The 26,308-nt window shown below is 39.7% G+C and overlaps 2 protein-coding genes across 21 annotated transcripts in view; both read right to left on the bottom strand.

Annotated features, from left to right (window-relative positions):
• The window catches only part of simj (transcriptional repressor p66-beta simjang), a 265,771-nt gene that overhangs the window by 32,285 nt on the left and 207,178 nt on the right, over positions 1–26,308 (bottom strand). The gene's annotated exons all lie outside the window — the stretch shown is intronic.
• On the bottom strand, positions 3,677–8,154 carry LOC141401851 (uncharacterized). Its single transcript, XM_073982403.1, has 2 exons — positions 3,940–8,154; positions 3,677–3,765 (listed from the first exon to the last, which is right to left on the bottom strand). The coding sequence occupies exons 1-2, from the start codon at positions 4,718–4,720 to the stop codon at positions 3,677–3,679; spliced, it is 870 nt and encodes a 289-aa protein (XP_073838504.1). The 5' UTR covers positions 4,721–8,154.

Below are 26,308 nucleotides of genomic sequence, written 5' to 3'. Positions count from 1 at the left end.
ATTTTTCATCATATCTACCAGCATGCCTTCGTCCATGGGCACACGCTGCTGATGATGTAATCGGAGCATGGCATTGTAAAAGTCCTCAAACGGTTCTTGGGACCCTTGGCGGCGGTCCATCATACGTCGCTGGACATCAAAATCGCTCTCAAATTTTCGAAATTGCGACAAAAACGCCTGCTTGATGTCACTAAGACTGCTTAGCCTACCTAAACGCCTCTGCATCCAGAACCAATCTTCTGCTGGGCCCTCTAACAACTGCGGAAATTTCACTGCAACCTCTTCATCACTGCAACCATAATCCATCTTTAAGTGCTCTAAGCGAAAAATGAAATCCTCGGCAGTGATAGACTTGGACGTGCCGTCAAATCTCAGTCTCCATTTCTCGATTTCATTTCGTCTTGGACCGAAGGTAGGGTATTGATTTCTACCCGCCGACCCCGATGCATTGCCTGGGAATTGTGGCTCCTCCCAGTGCTCTCCACTGCCATGAGGTTGTTGTGGATATTTCTCAGGTGGCCATCTTTGCTGCTGATCTTGCAGCGGGTATGGAGCAGGGATTGGTGGCCATCTTTGCTGCGGGTTTGGCGGCCATCTTTGCGGCGGATCCTGCAGCGGAGATGGTGCAGGGATTGGTGGCCATCTTTGCTGCGGATCCTGCAGCGGATTTGGTGCCGGAACAGGTGGTCGATAATCCGGGGGATTTGGCTGTGGAACTGGCGGTTGATTTTCCTTAGGAATTTGTGGCTGATTCGGCTGCGGATTTGAAACCGGGACTGATGGCCGATTATCCTGAAGGATTTGTGGCTGATTCTGCTGCGTGTTCAGTGGCGGGACTTCATGTGAGCTCTGCTGTCGACTATAGGGAACACCTCCCATTTGTATTAGGCTGTTTTGTACTAGCCGTGGTACCCATAGACACAACCTCTCGTTAACTAGCCGTGCCACTTCCGCCTCAATTGCCGAATTAATGATCCCCCTTAACTGTGGGTCCGCCGCTGTGGCATGAGGCTGGTCTTGTTGCCATTGGATCCCCCTGTCTCTCGCCTCCTGGCGGATATTCTGGGCTGTGACGCTACTAAACCGTGGCGTATCGGGCGTAGTATCTCCGCTTAACGAAATCGATTCCTCCAACGATTGCGCTGGGCTCGATCCAGTAGACATCGTACCACCGCCATTTTCTCTCACAGGTGCTGTACAAGCTGCCGTTGTTGTCGTTGTTAGTGCAGTCGCCGACACCGACGTGGTGTCGGTAACAATGGCTGTCGCTGTAGTAGCCACAGTAGTGGGCATTTCGGAGCAGTTTGAGTCCTCGTAAGACTTACAACAACGTATTAAAACTTAAATTATTAATGTACTCCTCTCTATGCCTCTTTCTCTAGCAAAATTATCACTGGATGCCAAACAACAATTGAACTACAAGGATTCGAAAACGTAGACTATTAGCAGGTGGGTAAGTAACCAATCAACATCTTTCATTTAATATTCTAAAACATTTACTAATACTCCAATTCGTAAATATATCTTCTTTTCAGATGATTCGTTGCCTCTAAACTGAATGGAACTGGTATTAGTTCACTACCACACGGACGTACACTCGGGGACACTGGATAACTTCTCGCCAAGAGACTACTATCCCGACTCCCAAGCCTGGAAATGGGCAATCACAATTGCTTTTATCGGACGGACAGGTACGCAAACTAATTTGGTCTATTTCCTCTATTTACTGAAACTAATTCTCCTATTTCCCTCTTTCCCGAATCGTCGCTAACATCCCTATACTTAAGAAGTTAAGCTAGATGTGACTTACGAATCTTCCAAGCGGAAAAAGGTCCATCCCAACCCCATCCTACCCCCATAAGTCCGAATACTTCGCCCTCGGGTGTGGCTTCCAATAAATCTATTCCCGGGTCTAAAGTTTCCGAACCTCAAGACGTAGAACAGCGCTGGGGATGGTTTAAAAACTTGAATCTGGATACCTGAAACTCAGGCCCCATGTTGCGGGCGCCATTTTTGTCCTGACCTAGGGACCCCCAACGTTTGGAGTGGGAACTACGTCACTGACGGTGCTGGCTGGCTGACATATCTGCACGGCGGTAGCTCAGTCTGTGGGGCCGCAGTTCTTGCCAGTGACAGTAGACCTCGTTAGGGTGGACAAAAAACTAAATTCCTATTGCCAGCTGGATGACATAAACGAAGCACCAATATCTGCACACTAGTATACTTTCTGTCGACAGAAGTTGAATGGTTAATCTGGCACTAATTAGGTGTTATTTGTGCCGGAGAAATTCCCTCCCCACCAAGGTATCCCTGCTCTCCAATAATCAGTGGGATACCCCTTACTTCTCCCACCTGCTATTAACTACGTTTTCTTACCTTTGTAAAAACTTAGTATGCCATTTTAAAAACTCTTCAAAATTTCATTCAAACATTATAAAATGTGGTTTTATTTGAGCCATTTTAACAAACAATCAAATTCATGCTACTATGAGGAAGGAAGAAGAAAAAAACATAATAATAAATATCATAGGAATTGCATGTATTAATCTAAACTGGAAAATTTGATGTTTAGCAGAAATTCAAAACATTGAGTAGATTTAGATAACAGCAATTTTCTTCTTTCTCGTTACAGCAACACCGACTGGACAAAAGGATGATGAAAGGCTCAAGGTAACTGGCTGCTGGCTTTTATCTGTAAGCTTTTCCCAATATGTAGGTATGTCTAGTGTTTATAGTATTAGCGTCATAATTACATTCCGGATTGTAAAAAACTAATAGTTATATTTTCTTTTCTTTTTCTTTCAGGAAAGGATAAACAACCGTCGCAGAATCGCCTTCACATTAACAAGGCGGGCAGAGTGAAATGATGTAACCTAACCCTGAAATGAGCTCAGTTCGGAGTAGGGGTACGGTACCCAACGTAAGGTAAGTAAAACTGACAACTAATCTCGTTTGTTTCTCCTTCTAATTTTGTATTTATTTTCTTCTCCTGAACACCACGGAATCTAACTATTTTGCCTGTCGTCCGTCTGTCTGTCCGGAGTTTCAACGTAATAAGTGTCTATTGGGAAATTATACCAGCGACATGCCTGTCTGGCCATGCCGTAAATCAGCGCCTCCCTCGTTGGATTGGATCCGCGATGAGTGTGGCTCAAAGAGTGTTGGTTTTCAAAAACTTTCAGTTTACGTATTTTTATTTTTATATGTTTAATAATTAGACATCTGTATGTACATCAGTGCTACATGTTTATTCGATCTTAGTTTATTTAAAATTTAGTTCATAAAATCTTTTATTTTAAAAATTGTTCTTTTTTATTTAAAATTTTCTTTCAGGGTTTATTTTCTAATTGTCTTTAGTTTTTATGTTTTATTTTCAATTTGTAGCATAAGCATAGAGCTTTTTTTTATTCAATAAAATGCCCACTGAACATTAACATTGGTCTTTTCTTTGGTTCGGTAACATGAGCCACACATCCAATCTTCGTTCCAGGTGAGATAAAAAGGACAGATTTTCCTTCCTATCATTGTCATCATACCTCTTTTTCCCTCATTTTGTCATTTTTCTCCTCTCTACTTTATTTCCCCTTACTGACATATGACTCTGTTATACAAAACAGCTGTTTTGGTGAATACCAAAAACTGAATTCTTCTTCTTCTTACTTTCATAGTTAGTCATCTAAGTGTCGCACACCACAATCCAACAATAAAATATCAACATATGCAAATGTATACAACTGTGAAAGAAATAATTGAACCCGGATCCAACTGAAAAAGAAAAAAAAAACCTCATAGGGGTAAAATCGAAATTGCAAACTAGCTACAGTTGTATCCAGGTTTCACAATATGGAAAAAATACATATAGAAAAAATAGTTCAATCAATCAATTATGACTTGTGAGTAATAAAGAACAACCAGAAGCATCACGTTCAATTTGTTTACCATCAGGCAGTGTAATTTTCGCTCTAGCTTTATCTCCATTAACGATTCTGTACTTCGAAATAACATTCTGTCGACGAAGCTTATTACAGACTGCATTCAAGCTACTAGCCTCAGGAGAAAAGTGGTCATTCAAGTACACCCTTCTCGTAATATCTCCACCATCAGCTGGCAGAATGTCAGAGACCTTTAAGGATCGACTCTTAAAATATTGTCGCATGATTTCATCCCGAAGTTCTGCACAGTTAAGCTTCACTAAAATATGCTTCCTGTTATTAATGTAACAAGCTAAACCGACATCACGACGTTCCAAATTCACATTAAAAAAAGCAGCAATAGAAATCACAATTTCAACCAAATCATTTAAACCGTCAGGAAGTCCACTGATGAGAAAATCTGCCCGATTCAATCTACGATGCAAGGCATTATTCTCGGCTTTTAGGAGTTTATTCTCATCCTCCAGTGCTTTAACCGACGCTTCAACAGCAGCAACTTTCTCATTGCACCTTGCAATATCATTCTTAATTTCATTAAGGCAGGACGTCATTTGCGCACTCATGTTTTCAATCGCTTTCTTAATTGAGCCCAGCTCTCCCTGATGCACAGCAGTGAATGAATCCAGTTTCTTGTTGATATTTTGTAAGTCATCGGACGTTGCAACATGGTTATTACGGTTTTTATCGAGGTTAGATTCACAAGTGGTGCAGATAAAGGCACTGACTCTAATTGCCTTAAGTGCAGCAAGTTCCTTTTCACTTAAGTTTGCACACCACAAATGTTGCATTGAATAGAGCCTGGGGAGCCTGGGGTTCTTGTCACAGGTTCATTACATTTACCACACAATGTTTGTTTCTTTGTTGCAGGCATAATGTTTAACAACACAAACGAGAATGACAGGAAAAAAAAACAGCAACAACAGCAAGGCACTTCCAGTCAAAGGAAAGAGAAACAGCAGAATAGCAAAGAATGAAATAATTGCGTAACGCAGTAAAAATTAGTATTTTGAAACCAAAGTATTTGACTGAGATATTCTTTGAATTTCAATTTGCCGGTACAAAATAATCTTTCCACAAAAGTATTCGATTGTTTACAAAAGGCACAGTTGATATTTAAGATAAAAAACAATTAAGCGATCAGCTGCAAACCGAACAGACGTTTACTCAGGCATAGGGTTGCCAACTATCGAATCGAATTATGACATTTTTAATGCAAATTAACTCTGCCGTCTGTCTAGGGTATTAATTTGTGTTTATATAATAAAGTTCTTTGTGTTCTTGTTTTACAGAAATAATAAATGCATTTCATTTATTTTGGGATATTTCGCATTTGGCTTGCATTTTAATTACATCTTTAGACTGATTAAAAATGCAATCCGAAGAACACATATAAAATCAATCCAAAGCACTGCCTCTTAAGCCGTGTTTTGGATCGAAAATGGAGTGCATCCTAGCTGTGTGCTGTAGAAGCAAAATGGAGTGCATCCTAGCTGCGCGCTCTCTTGTAAAATTCATAGGAAAAGATGTACTCCAACGGCAAATGTACCGTACACTTGTAGTGATTCCACTGCATCCGCGGATGCAAACTGATGTACCACCATGGTGCAAGAAAGAAGGTGATACAATAATACCAGCTGATGTGTCCTCATTTGCTGTCAAAACATATTTTTAATCAAAAATAAATAACAAATATATAAAGAATATCGGAATACAATGTCTTTATTAAAGCTTCGCGATGAATATTTTACCGTTTTCCTCTAACTTTTCTAGATATTTCGCGCAAAAAAATTTGACAGCAAATTAAGACAAATGGGTCGATCTTGCATTGCCACTAAACTTGAGTTGCGTTGTCAGTTGTCTGCGCAACTGAGATGAAATGTTGTACCATTAATGTCAACTCAACTGGGTGGTCGATAAACATGTTATCGATCAGTGTTTTTTCAAACTTGTGACCTCTATTCGCGAAAAAAAAACTATTTTAAAAATAATTTGCTCTTTGGATAACTCTTTTGTGTATTCTGGACAATATTTTAATATTTTGGCTGAGCTTTCGAGCAAATTTGGAAAACAACCCAAGATTGGAATATTATCTGGCCATTGAATCTTCGGATCGTCAAGTTTTATTTGCTGTCCCAAAAAATGATAAGTTCGGTGGAATTATTTTTTGATGATGAAGAAAATGTACAGACATTGCATCTATTAGAAGAAATTTGAGGGACAAGTCGAATTCATTGGAATTGCCATCTGCACTGTAAGTTGATGTTCATGTGGAAAGGTCTGTATAATCAGTAAATTATTTCAGGTTTAAGGCGTATTTTCGATTGCCAAAGGATGCCGTAGTTTACATTGTGGAAACGTTAAAGGATGTCTTCAAAGTAAGTTACAGATCAACAGCAATACCCCCACTTTTAAAAGTGTGCGCAACGTTGAGATTCTTTGCGGACGGTAGTTTCCAAAAGTTTCACCAAAAACCCGAACTCCTCGGGCTAAGTTTGGATTTTCACTCAGTTTATCAATTAATATTTCGAACTGTTGCTTTGTCGTTATTTTCATCATATTGATACACAAAATTAATTAATGATGCAAAGAATCAATAATTGTTAACAAAACGTTTATTTTTCCTTCTATTTTACATCTTGTTTCTTCGAAAATGTTCACTGCAACTGAAAATTGGTGGTTGCTGAAAAACAGCCGCTTCGTCAACTGAGATTCGCAACTTCAGTTGAGTGTTGCCATACGCGGATCAATTTTGACAACTGGCAACGCCACTCAACGATAATTGTTATTGATGATCGACCCTAAATTTTTGTAATGTGAAACAGTGTTGTTAGTATTTTTTAGCCTCCTTTCCCCAAAATTACCCAGATTTTTTTGAATTTCCTCAAAAAAAAATTCCCAAAAATTTTTTAACAAAAAATTACAAAAAAATCAAAAGTAGTTTTATTTTACGGGTGACGTAGGGGATGGAAGATACCAAGCAACGGTCCTGACCGGTTTTAACATGGCAAAGCCCAGGATTTATCTTGGTCCCTCTTTCATCTCAAGTGGACACTGACCTGCCCGTGGTGTCACCTGGGGAACTGCCTTTAACACCCGTTAAAGGTAGTGAGCTAACATGTGCCGCGCGTTCTCCCATAAGAACGTTAAAAACCTGGGTTTGGGCGTCGGGTTAGTAACCCTCCCCTAGAAAAAAAACAGCCTACTATAAAAAAACGAAAGAAAAGAAAAACAAACCCCTCTAAAGTTGACGAACTCCGCAAACGTTTTAAGGACCGTGATCTGCGAATCTGCACCTTCGCACTCTTTATAGAGAAGGTGCAGTCTTCGCATTGGCCGACGTACTTGAAAAGTACAAGGCCGATATTACTGCCATACAGGAAATACGATGGATTGGGAAAGGCGTCACAACAACACTTAAAGGTGACGCACTGTATTATAGCTGCCATGACGTAAAGCATGAGTTTGGTTGCGGTTTTGTAGTTAGTCGGAGACTAAAACATCTGGTATCCAGCTTCACTCCAGTGAATGAAAGACTTGCTGCAATTCGAATAAAAGCTAAATTCTTCAACATCAGCTTTATTTGCGCTCATGCTCCCACTGAAGAAAAGGACGAACAGACCAAAGATATATTTTACGAGCGCTTAGAAGAAACATATGACAGTTGCCCTGCCCATGACATTAAAATCATTCTAGGCGATTTTAATGCCAAAATTGGAAAGGAGAATATCTTTGGCCCAACAGTCGGGAAATTCAGCCTCCACAGTGAAACATCTGACAATGGTATGAGGCTGATAGACTTTGCAGCTGCAAAAAACATGGTAGTTAGCAGCACCAGATTTAATCATCTCGATATTCATAAGGGCACCTGGCTGTCTCCAGATCAGAAAACAAGAAATCAAATTGATCATGTTGTGATAGATGGAAGACATTCATCGAGCGTGTTGGATGTACGATCGTTCCGAGGCGCAAACATTGATTCGGACCACTACCTTGTTGCAGCAAAGGTACGCACCCGCTTAAACGTAGCAAACAAAGTACGAACAGACACAACACGAAAGTTAGACATCGGTAAGCTGCAATCCCAACAGATAGCCACAGCATATTCCACTCAACTAGCCCAATTGCTTAATCAAAGCACTCCTCATCCCGATATCAGCGCAATGGCAAAGCATTGCCCACTCCATGCAAATAGCCGCAAAATCCATACTTGGATACCAGAGGCCTCCACCAAGGAATCCATGGTATGATCAGGAGTGTCGCGCTGCCACCGAAGAGAAAAATGCGGCATATAGGGCTACTTTACAATCCGTAGCAACGCGTAGCGCACGAGAGAGATACAGGGAGAAAAGGAGAATCGTCTTTTCCGCAGGAAAAAGAGAGAGATGGAAAAGCGGGAGTGTGAAAAACTCGAGATGTACAGGAGCCAGAATGAAGTCCGAAAATTCTACCAAAGAGTTAAGCATCAAACTGATGGCTTTGGTACAGGCACATCCTCCTGTAGAGACCAGCAAGGTAATTTGGTAACTGATACAGATAGTGTACTCAGGATATGGAAAGAACATTTTTCAAAACTGTTGGTATCCAATAGGAGCGAAGACGACGAAGATACCACAGTCCCAATCCCAGAAGATGGTATTGAATGTATACCGCCCAGCCAAGATGAGGTAAAGACAGCAATAAATCGGCTGAAGAATAATAAGGCAGCAGGAGCCGATGGCTTACCAGCCGAGCTGTTCAAAACCGGAGGCGACACGCTGATAAGGTGTATTCATCAGCTAGTTAGCACCATCTGGCAGGAAGAACGAGTACCCGACGATTGGAACCTGATTATCCTGTGCCCCGTCCACAAGGAGGGAGATAAGACTGTATGCTCTAACTATAGGGGCATAAGTCTACTCCCTATTGCCTATCAGATCGTGTCAGGGATATTGTGCGAACGACTAAAGCCTATGGTCAACGAGATAGTTGGACCATACCAAAGCGGCTTTAGACCTGGCAAGTCCACCATTGACCAGATATTTACCCTGTGGAGAAGACCCAAGAGATGCAGATCGACACCTACCACCTTTTTGTCGATTATAAAGCAGCCTTCGACAGCCCGCTGCGTTCCAAGGTATTCCAAGCCATGTCTGAAGTTGGTATCCCCGCAAAGCTCATCCGTCTTTGCAAAATGACTTTAACTGACACGAGGTCCTCAGTTAAAATAGGAAAGAACCTCTCCGAAGAGTTTGGTACCAAAAGAGGTTTCAGACAAGGAGACAGCCTTTCGTGTGATCTCTTTAACATCCTGCTGGAAAAGGTTATACGAGAGGCAACCGTCAAAAGAAGTGGCACAATCTACACCAATAGTCACATGTTACTTGCTTATGCTGATGATATAGACATCATAGGTCGATCAGTAAAAGAAGTAACTGATACCTTTATGAAGGTCGAAGGAGAATCTGCTACAGTGGGTCTGGCGGTAAACGGTGAGAAGACCAAGTTGATGGTGTCGACGCGCAAAGCGTCCATAGAGCTCGGACCAACTGTGGAAGTTGGTACCTACAATTTTGAGGTACTTAAAGGCTTCTTCTACCTCGGCACTGCCATAAACACAACAAACAACATCAGTTGTGAAATAAGAAGAAGAATTGTATTGGCCAACAGATGCTACTTTGGTTTAAGTAAGCAGTTCAAAAACAAAGCCACATCTCGTCAAACAAAAATAACGCTCTACAAAACACTGATACTACCCGTGCTGATGTATGGCTCCGAAGCCTGGGTACTTGCGCAAGCAGACATGACAGTGCTTGGTGTGTTTGAGAGAAAAATTCTTCGAAAGATCTACGGACCAATCTGCGTTGACGGTGAAGATCAAAAGTTTAGCGAATGAGATATTTAAAGGAATGATCGGCATTGACCATTATGGAAGTGGATTTCCGGCCATTACATATGGTGTCATAGGGGGTTTTTACACCCTTCGGGCTGTTTGCTCAAGAAGTATGAACTTGCCCCTGAAAAAAGTTTTACCATCGTAAGTGAGGCAGCGAATGCATGTTGCTCCAACAAAAATCAAAGTGATTCGATTGCTGGTATTAAAGTGAACATAACCGAAATTTTGTGTGGAAAGTACCGGATGGAGTGGACAAATATAGTCCATGTTTAAACTTGATCTATATCTGGTAGATATATTAGGATGTGTAAAGTATGGACCAATTCGGCCACTCCCTTCAACAGTTACCGTACGAACAATTTTTCCGAACATTTTTGAACATTTGTGGGGGAGGTACCTAAAGGAGTGGACCGATACGGCGTATCTTCGAACTTAAACTATGTTTGCACAAAATATTACTAAGGCCAAATTTTGGACCGAACCGGCAGATCCATTCGAGAGTTATCTTGCGCTCCAACCACCTCACACGGTGTCATAGGGTTTTTTTTTGCATCTTTCAGGCTATTTTCTCAGGAAGTGTGGACTTGCCCCTGATGAAACTTGTACCGTCGTATGGGGGGCAGTGAATAAAAGTTGCTAAAACAAAAATCAAAGCGATTCGAGAGCAGGTCCTAAACTGAACTTATCCCAAATTTTGTGTGGGAGACACCCGAAGAAGTTGACCGATTGAGTCCATATTGGAAACTCATCTATGTTTGGTAGACGTTTTACGATTTGCAAAGCATGGAGCAAATTGGTTACTCTCTTCAAGAGTTATCGTACGTACAAATTTTCCGAACATTTTCGAACTTTTGTGGGGGAGGTACCGGAAGGAGTGGACCGATATAACCTATCTTCGAACTTAAACTAAGTTTGGACAAAATATTACGAAAGCCAAATTTTGGATCGATTGATCCGTTCGAGAGTTATCGTGCGCTCCAGCCAGTCAGACAGACAGACGGACGGACATTGCTCAATCGACTCCAAATTGTCTGAAACACATTTCGTCCAAACATACTTGGGGTCCAAAAACCATTATTTCGATGAGGCACATTTTGCCCGTATGGAAGTGTTTGCATAAATGCCGAGGGTATAACAAAATCATGAATGAACAATACTTTGGATAATAATTTCGGAACGAAGTTGTGCCATGGTATTGATATGTTTTCGCCCTGTTTACATGAATACTCGTATGTTGACGTTGAAAATGTGTTTGCTCTAAGGCATATTTATAGAAGGTAGAAGTGACAAACAGTTATATTTTTTAGTTTTTTTTTTTGGTAAATTGGAGTTTCAAAATGTAATAGGGTCTACTTATGAAATTTGAAACTTCGATATTTGCTACTATAAAATACTTCTTTTCATGGCAAACGTGTAACAGAAATGAACCACAACAGTTCTGAATGTTTTATATTCACATTTTCATTCAAATTTGTTCTATTTAAAAAATTTTTAAAATGTTTTTATTTTTTCCTGATAAAATTTTTAGAACGACCCTTTTATTAAATATCTTCTTTGACATTTAATTTTCAATAACAACAATTTTGTTTTTGTACATTTGTTAGTTGTTGTAATGCATGTATCTACTTTATATAAATATGAATTGGTTTGTTGTAGCAATTCGCCGATATATCTACCCTTATTATTGTGCCAGTGTTGCATAAAAAAGTTATTGGTATTCCTGGTAACTTTAAATGTGACGGACAAGTCTCATACACCACAATAGCTATTTTCCATGGCGCAATTAGAAGGTGTTCCATTAATCATTAGAATTGGGCAATCTCGTTCAATTGAACGATCCGGATCATTGTCCTCGTTCAAAGACGAATGAGTAACATCATAAAAACCAACGTGTGAAATTAAGTATACGCAGTTTTGTCAAAGAAATTTACCGGTGTTGACCATTGAACGATATAGTGATCCGGATCGCCCAATTGAACGAGATTTTCCAACTCTATTAATCATGCCAAACGTCAAGAAAGCATTGTTGTGAATTGTTGTTGTAACAGCATATGATATTCATGTTTGTAAGTCCACATTTACTTTAGGCAATTTTCCTTGCGGCAATTGTCAGTTTGAAGGTGAGAATTTGGTGTTACCAACAAATTGATTGATTTAACCATGTCTTTCCTTCTGTATGTCTGGCTGGTGCGAACGATAACTCTCGAAGGGAGTATGTGATAATATTACCTCCCACACAAAACTACCTCCCATACAAAACTTAAAAAAATACAGTTCAACAGCTTGTCCTGAATTTTTGCAACAAGTTCTTCTTGCGTGGCCTGTTACGATGGGGTAATTTTGAAATAATTTCCCAAAAGCTTCCAAAAAGCCGGCCGGCACCAACTAAATTATGTAGTACGTAAGATAACCCTCGAAGTGAGAAACCGATTTGGTCCAAACCAAAATCTATTTACCAGGTCACATAAAGAGCACAACAACAACTCTAATTTGACCGAAAATTATTCAATCCGTCAAAATGTTTGTTTACGTTTTCATACTATTTATTCGCAATTACAAAAAAATTACAGATTTAAACCAACCACGTGGCCGTTGTACGCCTTGTACCTTATAATGTTATCATGGTCTAAACGATTACAGACTCGGACGACTCTTTCGGATACCTCCCATATAAAGTTTGTAAAGAGAGCAATTTAAGGACTAGTCTGGTATCGGCCCTAAGTGGCCCTAATTATGAGCCCTAATTATTTCTTCTAGAAATTGTCTATAGAAGCACCCTTTTTCAGAAGGGGTCTATAGAAGCACACTTTTTCAGAAGGGGTCTATAGAAGCACACTTTTTCAGAAGGGGTCTATAGAAGCCCCCTTTTTCAGAAGTGGTCTATAGAAGCACCCTTTTTCAGAAGGGGTCTATAGAAACACACCTTTTCAGAACGAGTCTATAGAAGCACCCTTTTTCAGAAGGGGTCTATAGAAGCACCCTTTTTCAGAAGGGGTCTATAGAAGAACTCTTTTTCAGAAGGGGTCTATAGAAGCACCCTTTTTCAGAAGGGGTCTATAGAAGAACTCTTTTTCAGAAGGGGTCTATAGAAGCACCCTTTTTCAGAAGGGGTCTATAGAAGCACCCTTTTTCAGAAGGGGTCTATAGAAGAACTCTTTTTCAGAAGGGGTCTATAGAAACACCCTTTTTCAGAAGGGGTCTATAGAAGCACCCTTTCTTTCAGAAAGAGTCTACACAACCATCCTTACTTTTAGAAATTGTCTATAGAAGCACCCTTTCTTTCAGAAAGAGTCTACACAACCATCCTTACTTTTAGAAATTGTCTATAGAAGCACCCTTTCTTTCTGAAAGGGGAAGCACCCTTTCTTTAAGAAAGGGTTTATAGAAGCACCCTTTCTTTAAGAAAGGGTTTATAGAAGCACCCTTTCTTTAAGAAAGGTTTTATAGAAGCACCCTTTTTTAAGAAAGGGTTTATAGAAGCACCCTTTTTTAAGAAAGGGTTTATAGAAGCACCCTTTTTTTAAGAAAGGGTTTATAGAAGCACCCTTTCTTTAAGAAAGGGTTTATAGAAGCACCCTTTTTTAAGAAAGGGTTTATAGAAGCACCCTTTTTTTAAGAAAGGGTTTATAGAAGCACCCTTTCTTTCAGAAAGAGTCCACAGAAGCAACCTTTCTTTTAGAAAGGCTCTATAGAAGAAACCCTTCTTTTAGAAAGGGTCTATAGAAGCAACCCTTCTCTTAGAAAGGGTCTATAGAAGCGCCTTTTCTTTCTGAAAGGGTCTATAGAAGAACCCTTTCTTTCAGAAAGAGTCTATAGAAGCACCCTTTCTTTTAGAAAGGGTCTATAGAAGCACCCTTTCATTCTGAAAGGGTCTATAGAACCACCCTTTCATTCTGAACGGGTCTATAGAAGCACCCTTTCATTCTGAACGGGTCTATAGAACCACCCTTTCATTCTGAACGGGTCTATAGAAGCACCCTTTCATTATGAACAGGTCTATAGACGCACCCTTTCATTCTGAAAGGGTCCATAGAAGCACCCTTTCTTTTAGGAAGGGTCTATAGAAGCACCCTTTCTTTCTGAAAGTGTCTATAGAAACACCCTGTCTTTCAGAAGTTCTTCTTGCGGGCCCTGTTACGATGGGGTAATTTTGAAATAATTTCCCAAAAGCTCCCAAAAAGACTGCCGGCACCAACTAATTTAGGTAATACGTAAGATAACCCTCGAAGTAAGAAACCGATTTGGTCCAAACTAAGATCTATTCACCAGGTCACATAAAGAGCACAACAACAACTCTAATTTGACCGAAATTTATTCAATCTCTCAAAATGTTTGTTTACGTTTTCATACAATTTATTCACATTTAGAAAAAATGTACAGATTGAAACCAACCACGTGGCCGTTGTACGCCACCTTATAATGTTATCATGGTCCAAACGATTACAGACTCGGACGACTCTTTCGGATACCTCCCATATAAAGGTTGTAAAGAGAGCATCGTTTTTTGAAATTTTTGGCAGCATGCTGATTATGTGGCCCTAATTATGACGGTACAGTTTTTTTTCGGGGGCAAGCCCATACTTCCTGAGAAATTGACCCAAAAACTTAAAAAACCCTATAGACGTTAGAAGTACTGCGTTGAATCCTTTTCTTTAGGTCCGATGCTGAGTACATATCTCTGTCCGCACAGCTGTCTGATACTTTCTTACTTTTTCAAATTAAACTGGCTCTCGTGTTTTGCACTGATTCATCAATCCTTGTCCTATGGGAATTTATAAGGTTGCATCATCCCGAACGAAGTTGAACCTATCCAGCATATGCCTAATCAGCATGGTTCTCACGGTGATACCCGAGTAAATACTGCAACGAGGACATATTATCTTAAACTTTTTCCATTCGAGGAATATGAGATTTCCGCCACAAAATCAACAGCCACTCTGTTCACCACATGGACAGCACAGTTTGGAAGAGTATTGAATGTCGTGGTCGACGGTAGCAGAATTCCGACCACAAACTGCCCCACAATTTTAGGGGTCACATTCGACACTATTTTTACGTCGTGCGCGCACGCCACTGATATCTGCGACAAACTGAAAAATAGGAACAAGGTCCTCAAGTCCCTAGCCGGCAGTACTTGGGGTGCAGATAAAGAAACCTTGTTGACCACATATAACGCGATAGGTCGGTCTGTGGTAAGCTATGCGGCGCCAGTCTGGTCCCCGAGATTATGCAATACGAATTGGAAAAAGATTCAAACTTGTCAGAATGCCGCCCTGGCAACAGCAACAGGGTGCCTCATCAAATCTTCAGTTGGCCATCTACATGAGGAGGCAAAGATTCTTCCAGTAAAGCAACACAATGAGATGCTTTCGTTGCAATACCTGCTTGGATGTTACCATGTGAGCCATCCCAATCAGTCCTCGAAATACATATATCCCCCATCTATTGCAGCTGAGGATCGTCAGCTGCCACGACAAACTACAGTACTTTTGGCTCAACTACACTCGGGATATTGCAGTCGCCTAAATTCTTATTTAGCGGAAATCGACCCCGCCGTGCAAGACATCTGCCCAGTATGTGGCATGGACCCGCACGACACAAAACACCTTTTCAACTGCCCAGCCAACCCTACTCATCTAACTCCAGTAGATCTGTGGTTACAACCCATCGAAGCAGCCACTTTCCTGGAACTGGAGATAGACCCAGAGCCAGATTGAACAAACATAATAACAAACACTGTTACAACAACAACAACGTGAACATGCTGTCGAATGCGATACCTAGTGGTAGGAATTTTGCTACCATCGACCGTGACATTAAACTCAGTAGTCATCTCAGCAGACCATGTGGTGAACAGAGTGACCGTTCACGGAGATATCACCTCGCCTTGGGGAACTCCCTGTTTCACTCAACGGAGCTTTCTCCTACTTTTATCAAATTCCATGGTCTATAGAAACACCCTTTCTTTTAGAAAGGGCCTATAGAAGCACCCTTTCTTTTAGAAAGAGCCTATAGAAGCACCCTTTCTTTTAGAAAGGGTCTATAGAAGCACCCCTTCTTTCTGAAAGGGTCTATAGAAGCACCCCTTCTTTCTGAAAGGGTCTATAGAAGCACCCCTTCTTTCTGAAAGGGTCTATAGAAGCACCCCTTCTTTCTGAAAGGGTCTATAGAAGCACCCCTTCTTTCTGAAAGGGTCTATAGAAGCACCCCTTCTTTCTGAAAGGGTCTATAGAAGCACCCCTTCTTTCTGAAAGGGTCTATAGAAGCACCCCTTCTTTCTGAAAGGGTCTATAGAAGCACCCCTTCTTTCTGAAAGGGTCTATAGAAGCACCCCTTCTTTCTGAAAGGGTCTATAGAAGCACCCCTTCTTTCTGAAAGGGTCTATAGAAGCACCCCTTCTTTCTGAAAGGGTCTATAGAAGCACCCCTTCTTTCTGAAAGGGTCTATAGAAGCACCCCTTCTTTCTGAAAGGGTCTATAGAAGCACCCCTTCTTTCTGAAAGGGTCTATAGAAGCACCCCTTCTTTCTGAAAGAGTCTATAGAAGCACCCCTTCTTTCTGAAAGGGTCTATAGAAGCACCCCTTCTTTCTGAAAGGGTCTATAGAAGCACCCCTTCTTTCTGAAAGGTTCTACAGAAGCACCCCTTCTTTCTGAAAGGGTCTATAGAAGCACCCCTTCTTTCTGAAAGGGTCTATAGAAGCACCCCTTCTTTCTGAAAGGGTCTATAGAAGCACCCCTTCTTTCTGAAAGGGTCTATAGAAGCACCCCTTCTTTCTGAAAGGGTCTATAGAAGCACCCCTTCTTTCTGAAAGGGTCTATAGAAGCACCCCTTCTTTCTGAAAGGGTCTATAGAAGCACCCCTTCTTTCTGAAAGGGTCTATAGAAGCACCCCTTCTTTCTGAAAGGGTCTATAGAAGCGCCCCTTCTTTCTGAAAGGGTCTATAGAAGCACCCCTTCTTTCTGAAAGAGTCTATAGAAGCACCCCTTCTTTCTGAAAGGGTCTATAGAAGCACCCCTTCTTTCTGAAAGGGTCTATAGAAGCACCCCTTCTTTCTGAAAGGTTCTACAGAAGCACCCCTTCTTTCTGAAAGGGTCTATAGAAGCACCCCTTCTTTCTGAAAGGGTCTATAGAAGCACCCCTTCTTTCTGAAAGGGTCTATAGAAGCACCCCTTCTTTCTGAAAGGGTCTATAGAAGCACCCTTTCTTCTAGAAATTGTCTATAGAAGCACCTCTTCTTTCTGAAAGGGTCTATAGAAGCAGCCTTTCTTTAAGACAGGGTCTATAGAAGAACCCTTTCTTTCAGAAAGAGTCTATAGAAGCGCCCTTTCTTTTAGAAAGGGTCTATAGAAGCACCCTTTCTTTCCGAAAGGGTCCATAGAAGCGCCGTTTCTTTCTGAAAGGGTCTGAAGAAGCACGCTTTCTTCTAGAAATTGTCTATAGAAGCATCCTTTCTTTCTAAAAAGGGTCTATATAAGCACCCTTTCTTTTAGAAAGTGTCTACAGAAGCACCCTTTTTAAGAGGGGGTCTACAGAAGCACCCTTTCTTTCGGAAAGAGTCTACAGAAGCATCCTTTCTTTCAGAAATGTTCTATAGAAGCACACTTTCTTTCAGAAAGGGTCTATAGAAGCACCTTTTCTTTCAGAAAGAGTCTACAGAAGCATCCTTTCTTTCAGAAATAGTCTATAGAAGCACACTTTCTTTCAGAAAGGGTCTATAGAAACCCCCTTTCATTCTGAAAGGTCTATAGAAGCACCCTTTCTTTTAGAAAGGGTCCATAGAAGCACCCTTTCTTTTAGAAAGGGTCTATAGAAGCACCCTTTCTTTCAGAAAGGGTCTATAGAAACACCCTTTCATTCAGAAAGGGTCTATAGAAGCAACCTTTCTTTCAGAAAGGGTCTATAGAAGCACCCTTTCTTTCAGAGAGGGTCTATAGAAGCACCCTTTGTTACAGAGAAGGTCTATAGAAGCACCCTTTGTTACAGAGAAGGTCTATAGAAGCACCCTTTGTTACAGAGAAGGTCTATAGAAGCACCCTTTCTTTCTGAGAGAGTCTATAGAAGAACCCTTTCTTTCAGAGAGGGTCTAAAGAAGCACCCATTCTTTTAGAAAGGGTATATAGAAGCACCTTTTCTTTTAGAAAGGGTCTATAGAATCACCCTTTCTTTTAGAAAGGGTCTTTAGGAAGGGTCTATAGAAGCACCCTTTCCTTTAGGAAGGGTCTATAGAAGCACCCTTTCCTTTAGGAAGGGTCTATAGAAGCACCCTTTCCTTTAGGAAGGGTCTATAGAAGCACCCTTTCCTTTAGGAAGGGTCTATAGAAGCACCCTTTCCTTTAGGAAGGGTCTATAGAAGCACCCTTTCCTTTAGGAAGGGTCTATAGAAGTACCCTTTCCTTTAGGAAGGTCTATATAAGCACCCTTTCCTTTAGGAAGGGTCTATATAAGCACCCATTCCTTTAGGAAGGGTCTATAGAAGCACCCTTTCCTTTAGGAAGGGTCTATAGAAGCACCCTTTCCTTTAGGAAGGTCTATATAAGCACCCTTTCTTTAGGAAGGGTCTATAGAAGCACCATCTCCTTTAGGAAGGGTCTATAGAAGCACCCTTTACTTTAGGAAGGGTCTATAGAAGCACCCTTTCCTTTAGAAAGGGTCTATAGAAGCACCCTTTCCTTTAGGAAGGGTCTATAGAAGCACCATCTCCTTTAGGAAGGGTCTATAGAAGCACCCTTTCCTTCAGGAAGGGCCTATAGAAGCACCCTTTCCTTTAGGAAGGGTCTATAGAAGCACCCTTTCTTTTAGAAAGGGTCCATAGAAACACCCTTTCTTTTAGAAAGTGTCTATAGAAGCAGCCTTTCTTTCAGAAAGGGTCTATAGAAGCACCCTTTCTTTTAGAAAGGGTCCATAGAAACACCCTTTCTTTTAGAAAGTGTCCATAGAAGCAGCCTTTCTTTCAGAAAGGGTCTATAGAAGCAGCATTTCTTTCAGAAAGGGTCTATTGAAACACCCTTTTATTCAGAAAGGGTCTACAGAAGCATCCTTTCATTTAGAAAGGGTCTATAGAAGCAGCCTATCTTTCACAAAGGTCCTATAGAAGCACCCTCTCTTTCAGAAAGGTCCTATAGAAGCACCCTCTCTTTCAGAAAGGTCCTATAGAAGCACCCTCTCTTTCAGAAAGGTCCTATAGAAGCACATTTTCTAAAAGGGTATATAGAAGCACCTTTTCCTTCAGAAAGCGTATATAGAAGCAGCTTTCTTCTAGAAATTGTCTATAGCAGCACCCTTCTATAGAAGCACCCTTTCTTATAGAAAGGGTCTATAGAAACACCCTGTCTTTCAGAAAAGTGTCTATCGACGCACCATTCTTTCAGAAAGGGGTTTTAGAAGTATCCTTTCTTTTAGAAAGTGTCTATAGAAACACCCTTTCTTTTAGAAAGGGTCTATAGAAGAACGTTTTCTTTCAGAATGGGTCTGTAGAAGAATCCTTTCTTTCAGAATGAGTCTATAGAAGCTGCCTTTCTATCAGAAAGGGTCTATAGAAGCACACTTTCTTCTAGCAATAGTCTACAGAGCATCCTTTCTTTCAGAAATGGTCTATAGAAGCACCCTTTCTTTGAGAAAGGGTCTATAGAAGCACCGTTTCTTTTTGAAAGGGTCTATAGGAACACCCTTTCTTTTAGAAATGTCTATAGAAGCACCCTTTCATTCTCTCTAGGGTTCGATAGTGTCTTAACCACAATTCGCTAATTCCGGCTCTAGTGTTGCAAATCTTCAGATGATTTAGGCATTTGTTACGCTTGTGCTTACCGGTAATAAGTGACTAGTGCTTAGTTATGGACTAAGTCTATCTTTCTAAGCACGGAGAAAATAATCTAAAGTTGTGTTGTGTGTTCTGCCATTAAAGAATGCATTTTTAGCCTTGTATTTGTGTGCCATAACTTGTTACTATTCGAGACTGCTGTTTAGAAGTCGGTCGGACAGACATGAGGGTGTACGTATCTATGAATGTTCCAAGAGCTAAATAGAAAAAGTAGAATCGAAACAGCTTCAAGTCATAGTCTGGCAGCATTAAAACAACATCCAATCCATATGGATATGGAATGTTGTTAGTTGACGAACATACCTATGTATGTGTGTTGCCAGAGTCTGGGTCGATTATTTGTTCTTTTTTTGCAGGAACATCCAAACCTTGTTTGCTACATTGGCTGCTTTGCAATAATTTTATTTTAGTTGGATGTATTTATGTGCATCGAATGTGTATTGTATCATTAGAAGAAAGTATAAAAGGAAAGAAGAAGAATAACACAAAGAAAATAACGTTCATGTCTTGCTTCCTATTCATGCTTGGTTACTGTGACAATTAGAGGAGTAGAGTCGTGATTAGTTTCGAAACACTCAAGAAAAAACCTATTGACTTTTAGCGGAGACTTTTAAAAAAGAGATAATTTGTAAGAAAAAAAGTCTAATTTTTCAGCGGTCCCGATTAAGTTTGGACCATTGGATAATCCAATTTTATGTGTGAACGACGGTCGTACGTCAAATTCAGAAAGAAGACGTCGAAGCCCCGTAGTTGTGAAACGGGGAGTTGCCCAAGGTGGGGATGTATCTGGAACTTTTTACCTGCCTCTTTCCTGTATTTCAGCCCATCCAAACTAACTAACTACCCCAAGATTCTAGGTGTCATATTCGATATGCGACAAGCTGAGATGTAGGAACAACTTCCTCAAATCCCTAGCCACCAACACCAGGGGTATAGACAAAGAAACATTGTTGATCACATATAAGGCGATAAGGTCGGTCTGTGGTAAACTATGCAGCGCCAGTGTGCTAGACGAACATAAGTTCAAGTTCATGGAATAATATTCAAACCTGTCAGAACGTGATGCCTCCTCATGTCATCAGTGAATCATCACCATCATATCGCTGTAAACAAGGAGAACCTTCGGAAAAGGTTTCAAAGTGATTCTCGAAGTTTTGTGAGGCAGACACATAAGTTTGAAAAGAACATTTTAGGATGTGCAAAGTTTCGGCCAAATCGGATGCTTAATTCAAATGTTATTGTGCTCATTTGTTGTAGGTGTAGCAACGCAAATATGTTCGTATATATTTTTTTTTTTTTTTTTGAAATAACTGTTTCTGTTTCCTCCTGACCTGCCAGCGTTAATAAAGAATCCGGGGACAGGTGAGTGGGTTTCGCTGAGCTGTAATAAAAAAATGCGGGCCCAAACAATATGCAGAACATTTGTTGGATTTCGTGTCATTAATTCGGGCCCAATGTGCATTGAGGAGGTTGCATCGTCCGGATCTTAACTGGGCTAAAACCACTAGTATCTGCCTTGACAGTAGCAGTTGCCTGCGCAACTGCATTACTATGAATGCTACACAGAAAAAATTGTAGCCATTTGATAAAGAAATTCAAAGATTAAAAAAAAAAGTAAAAAAGTATCAGTCGGCTTTGCCGACAGAGATATACCCTCAGCCTGTGCAAATTGAAACACTTTTTTCACAAAAACTTATGTATTTAGGGGGTTTCAAAATTTTGGTCATATGATTAAAGTTCAAAAATTTTGCGGAAAAGGTACTTAAAGGAATGGACCGACATAGACAATGGGGGTGCCATAGGGGGTTTTTACACCCTTCGGGCTGTTTTCTCAAGAAGTATGGACTTGCCCCTGAAAAAACTTTTACCATCGTAATTGAGGCAGCGAATGTAAGTTGCTTCAACAAAAATCAAAGTGATTCAATATCAGGTCTTAAAGTGAACTTATCCAAAATTGTGTGTGGGAGGTACGGGATGGAGTGGACAAATATAGTCCATATTCGAACCTGATCTATTTCTGGTAAACATTATGAGATTGTGTAAAGTGTGGCCCAAATCGGTCACTCCCATCAAGAGTTATCGTGCGCACAATTTTTCCGAATATTTTTGAACTTTTGTGGGGACCGATATGGCTTATCTACGAACTTAAACTACGTTTGGAAACAATATTACGAAGGCCAAATTTTGGCCGGAATCGGCATATCCGTTCGAGAATTATCTTGCGCTTCCACTCATAAACAAACCCTATGTTTTTCAACTTTCAGGCTATTTTTTCAGGAAGTATGGACTTGCCCCTGAGGAAACTTGTACCTTCGTATAGGGGACAGTGAATACAAGATTTTACAGCAAATACCAAGGCGATTCGAGAGCAGGTCCTAAACTGAACTTTTCCGAAGTTTTGTGTGGGAGGTACTCGACGGAGTTTACGGATTGAGTCCATATTGGAACCTCATCTATGTCTGGTAGAAATTTCATAATGTGCAAAGTATGGAACAAATCGGTTACTCCCTTCAAGAGTTATTGTACCCACAAATTTTCCGAACATTTTCGAACTTTTTGGGGGGGGGGGGGGGGGGGTTACCGGAAGGAGTGGACCGATATAATCCATCTTTGAACTTGAACTAAGTTTGGACAAAATATTATGAAAGCCCAATTTTGGACCGAATCGGCAGATCCGTTCGAGAGTTATCTTGCGCTCCAACCACTACACATAGGGTTTTTTGTAACTTTCGGGCTATTTTCTCAGGAAGTATGGACTTGCCCCTAATGAAACTTAAAGTGTCGTATAGAGGACAGCGAATACAACTTGCGTAAACAAAAATCAAAGCGATTCGAGTCCAGGTCCTAAACTGAACTTTTCCGAAATTTTGTGTGGGAGGTATCCGAAGGAGTGGACCGTTTGAGTCTATATTGGAACCTTATCTAAGTTTGGTAGAAATTACACAATGTGCAAAGTATGGACCAAACCGGTTATTCCCTACAAGAGTTATCGTGCGCACCAGCCAGCCAGACAGACAGACGGACGGACATTGCTAGATCTACTCAGAATTGTCTGAAACGGATATCGTACAAACATACTTGGGGTCTAAAACCATTATTTCGATGAACCACATTTTTGGTCGTATCAAAGTGTAAATACCCTCTTTAGCCTAAAGGCTGAGGGTATAAAAATGTATCGATTTTCCGGCGATAAAAAAAAATTGTCATATTGACAAAATTTGATAAAATTATTTGATCACAAAGTAAAAAACCAGTTTGATCAAATAAAATTGTAATATTGACTAAAATATTAATCGAAGTTGTTATCTTGAACTGATAAAATATTTCACATATTGACAAAAATATTTATCAAAATATACCACATTTTGCTTGATAAAAACAAAATATTTTCTTGATTAGAAAAATATTGAATGTTTTTTTTTCAATCGATATTTACAATTATTTCGTTGTTTGTTGTTAAATACAAACACAAAAGCCACAAAAAAGATACATACACACATTAATAAATGGTGGGGGTGGTTATTTATTTAATTAAAACGCATAAAAATGCCAAACACAAACCAACAGCAGACACATAGGTCACAGAATTTTTTTTTGCCATTTGATAAACAAATTCAAAGATTCAATCAAAAATTTATCTATTTTCCGACGATATAAAAATTGTCATATTGACAAAATTCGATAAAATTATTTGATCACAAAGTAAAAACACAACTAATAAAATATTTCACATATTTACAAAAATATTTATCAAAATATTCCATATTGTGCTTGAAAAAAAATATTTTCTTGATGAAAAAAATTTTATAAAAAATCGATAAATATTTTAGTCCATATGTGAAATATTTTATCAGTTGTATTTTTACTTTGTGATCAAATAATTTTATCGAATTTCGGCAATATGAAATTTTTTTATCGCCGAATTTTTTTTCTGTGGTACATAAAAAATAACAGATACAATAAATAACAGATGAAAGAAAGAAAAACGGAATGGACTAATTAATAACAGAAGTAAATAATAAGAAGTAAATAATAATTTTGGTATAACACAGTTTATTTGAAATTCCATGTTCCAAAGTGACGTCATAATGAGATGAATAATCCCATATTAATAATAATATCAATAGTAAATGATATTAAAAAAAATTGTTATTTATTTATTTATTTATTTATTAACATTTATATTTATAAGTAAATTACAAATATAAGGAAATAGCTCTGGCTACTGAGGCCTTAAGCTAAAAAAAAAATTGTTTTTAATTGATAAGAACAAAAATACAGACTTTCAGGCCATCAGTTTTCTTACCGTAAAATTGCAAGTGTTAACCTACTATCAGTCGTGTTATTCTATACTATTTGTATTCGCATTACCCCCCGCTACTGCAATAATTACTTCTGTTTAATAAAATCAAAACGCACACCAATCAACGACAACAGCAGCAACAATGGGATTTATATCAAAATGCTATCACCAAACGTGACTTGTTTAAAGAAAAAAAATGGAAAAGCAAGTAGCGGCGTGGCACACACCATGAACCATACATATCGTCTTAAGTGTTCCATACGCTATTTATAAATTTTTCTGATATTCGAAGAGGTGCTCGGTTTATTTTACTGGTAGTTTATAGAGCACTTGATAATGTTGGGGCGAATAGGAGGGGTGTGACTTTTTTACAACCCCATATCCCTTTATCATGGAGTGATGAGTTTCAACATACGATTACATTAAATCTTAATTATTAGGTGATTCGTTGAAAAAAACCTCAGGCATAAAATGATTTAACATTTTTTAATGCTTAATGCTTGTTGTTTCGTAATATTTATAACTTTTCTACATACAAATGTGTAGGATCCAGAGGGCACCTGCCCCTCCCCCCCTCCCTAGCTATTCCTGGCTACTCCCATGATACCAACTGATGTCTTCATTTGCTGTCAAAACATATTTTTAATCAAAAATAAATAACAAATATTTCACTTCTATAAAGAATAAATGTATGTCTACAAAATCTTTATTTCAACTTCGCGAAGAATATTTTACCGTTTTCTTCTACCTTTGGTGGATATTTCACTCAAGAAATTTTGACAGAAAATGAAGACTACGGCCTGAATTCGCCTTTTGGGCCATCTTTTTAATTCGCCTTACTTTAGAGTCACATGTGATAACCAAACTGACATAACATTTCTTTCTCTCTAATTTTCTTTAATTCTGAGAATCATAAAACTGTTGTAAACGCTTTTCTCAAAGTCATAATTTAAAAAAAAAAAAATGAAAAAATCAATTTTGTTCAATGTGCTTTATGAACGACCTTTTTATACCCTCAGCATTTATGCTAAAGAGGGTATATACACTTTCATACGGCCAAAATGTGCCTCATCGAAATAATGGTTTTAGACCCCAAGTATGTTTGGACGAAATGTGTTTCAGACAATTTGGAGTCGATTGAGCAATGTCCGTCCGTCTGTCTGTCGTGTGCGCACGATAACTCTCGAACGGATCAACTGATTCGGTCCAAAATTTGGCTTTCGTAATATTTTACCCAAACTTAGTTTAAGTTCGAAGATGGGCTATATCGGTCCACACCTTTCGGTACCTCCCCCACAAAAGTTCGAAAATGTTCGGAAAATTTGTGCGTACGATAACTCTTGAAGGAGGTAACCGATTTGGTCCATACTTTCCACATCGTGAAATTTCTACCAGACTTAGATGAGGTTCCAATATGGACTCAATCGGTACACTCCTTCGGGTACCTCTCACACAAAATTTCGGATATGTTCAGATTAGGATCTGCTCTCGAATCGCTTCGACTTTTGTTGCAACAACTTGTATTCACTGCCCTCCATACGACGGTACAAATTTCATCAGGGGCAAGTCCATTCTTCCTGAGAAAATAGCCTGAAAGATGCAAAAAGCCCCTATGACACCGTGTGTAGTGGTTGGAGCGCAAGAGGACTCTCGAAAGGATCTGCCGATTCGGTCCAAAATTTGGCCTCCGTAATATTTTGTCCAAACATAGTCTAAATTCGAAGATAAGCGATATCGGGCCACTCCTTCAGGTACCTCCCCCACAAAAGTTCAAAAATGTTCGGAAAATTTGTGCGCACGATAACACTTGAAGGGATTGACCGATGTAATCCATACTTTGCACATCCTAATATATCTACCAGATATAGATCAGGTTCGAAAATGGACTATATTTGTCTACTCCTTCTGGTACCTCTCACACAAAATTTCGGATAAGTTCACTTTAAGACCTGCTCTGGAATCACTTTGATTTTTGTTGAAGCGATTTGCATTCGCTATTTCCATTGCTACGGTAAAAGTTTTTTTCAGGGGCAAGTCCACATTTCTTAGGAAAACAGCCCGAAAGGTTCAAAAAAATCCCTATGTCACCATATGTGGCGGTCGGAGAGCACGATAACTCTCAAACTGTTCAACCGATTTGGTCCAACATTTGGTCTTCGTCATATTATATCCAAACTTAGTTTCATGGGGCAATACCGGTCCACAACCTCCGGTACTTTTCCCCAATATATAAAAAAAATGCCACTAAAATGCTATGACGATATCACTTGAATGGGATAACCAATTTGGTCCAAACTTTGGATCTCCTTATATTTTGTCAAAATTTAGTTTAACTTTTAAAATGGACCATATCGGTCCTCCCTAAGGGTACCCCACCCACAAA

Source organism: Musca autumnalis, unplaced genomic scaffold, assembly GCF_047663935.1.
Source record: "Musca autumnalis isolate F117 unplaced genomic scaffold, ASM4766393v1 scaffold_4, whole genome shotgun sequence".
NCBI classification, from domain to species: domain Eukaryota; kingdom Metazoa; phylum Arthropoda; class Insecta; order Diptera; family Muscidae; genus Musca; species Musca autumnalis.
This window is presented reverse-complemented; position numbering and strand designations above follow the sequence as displayed.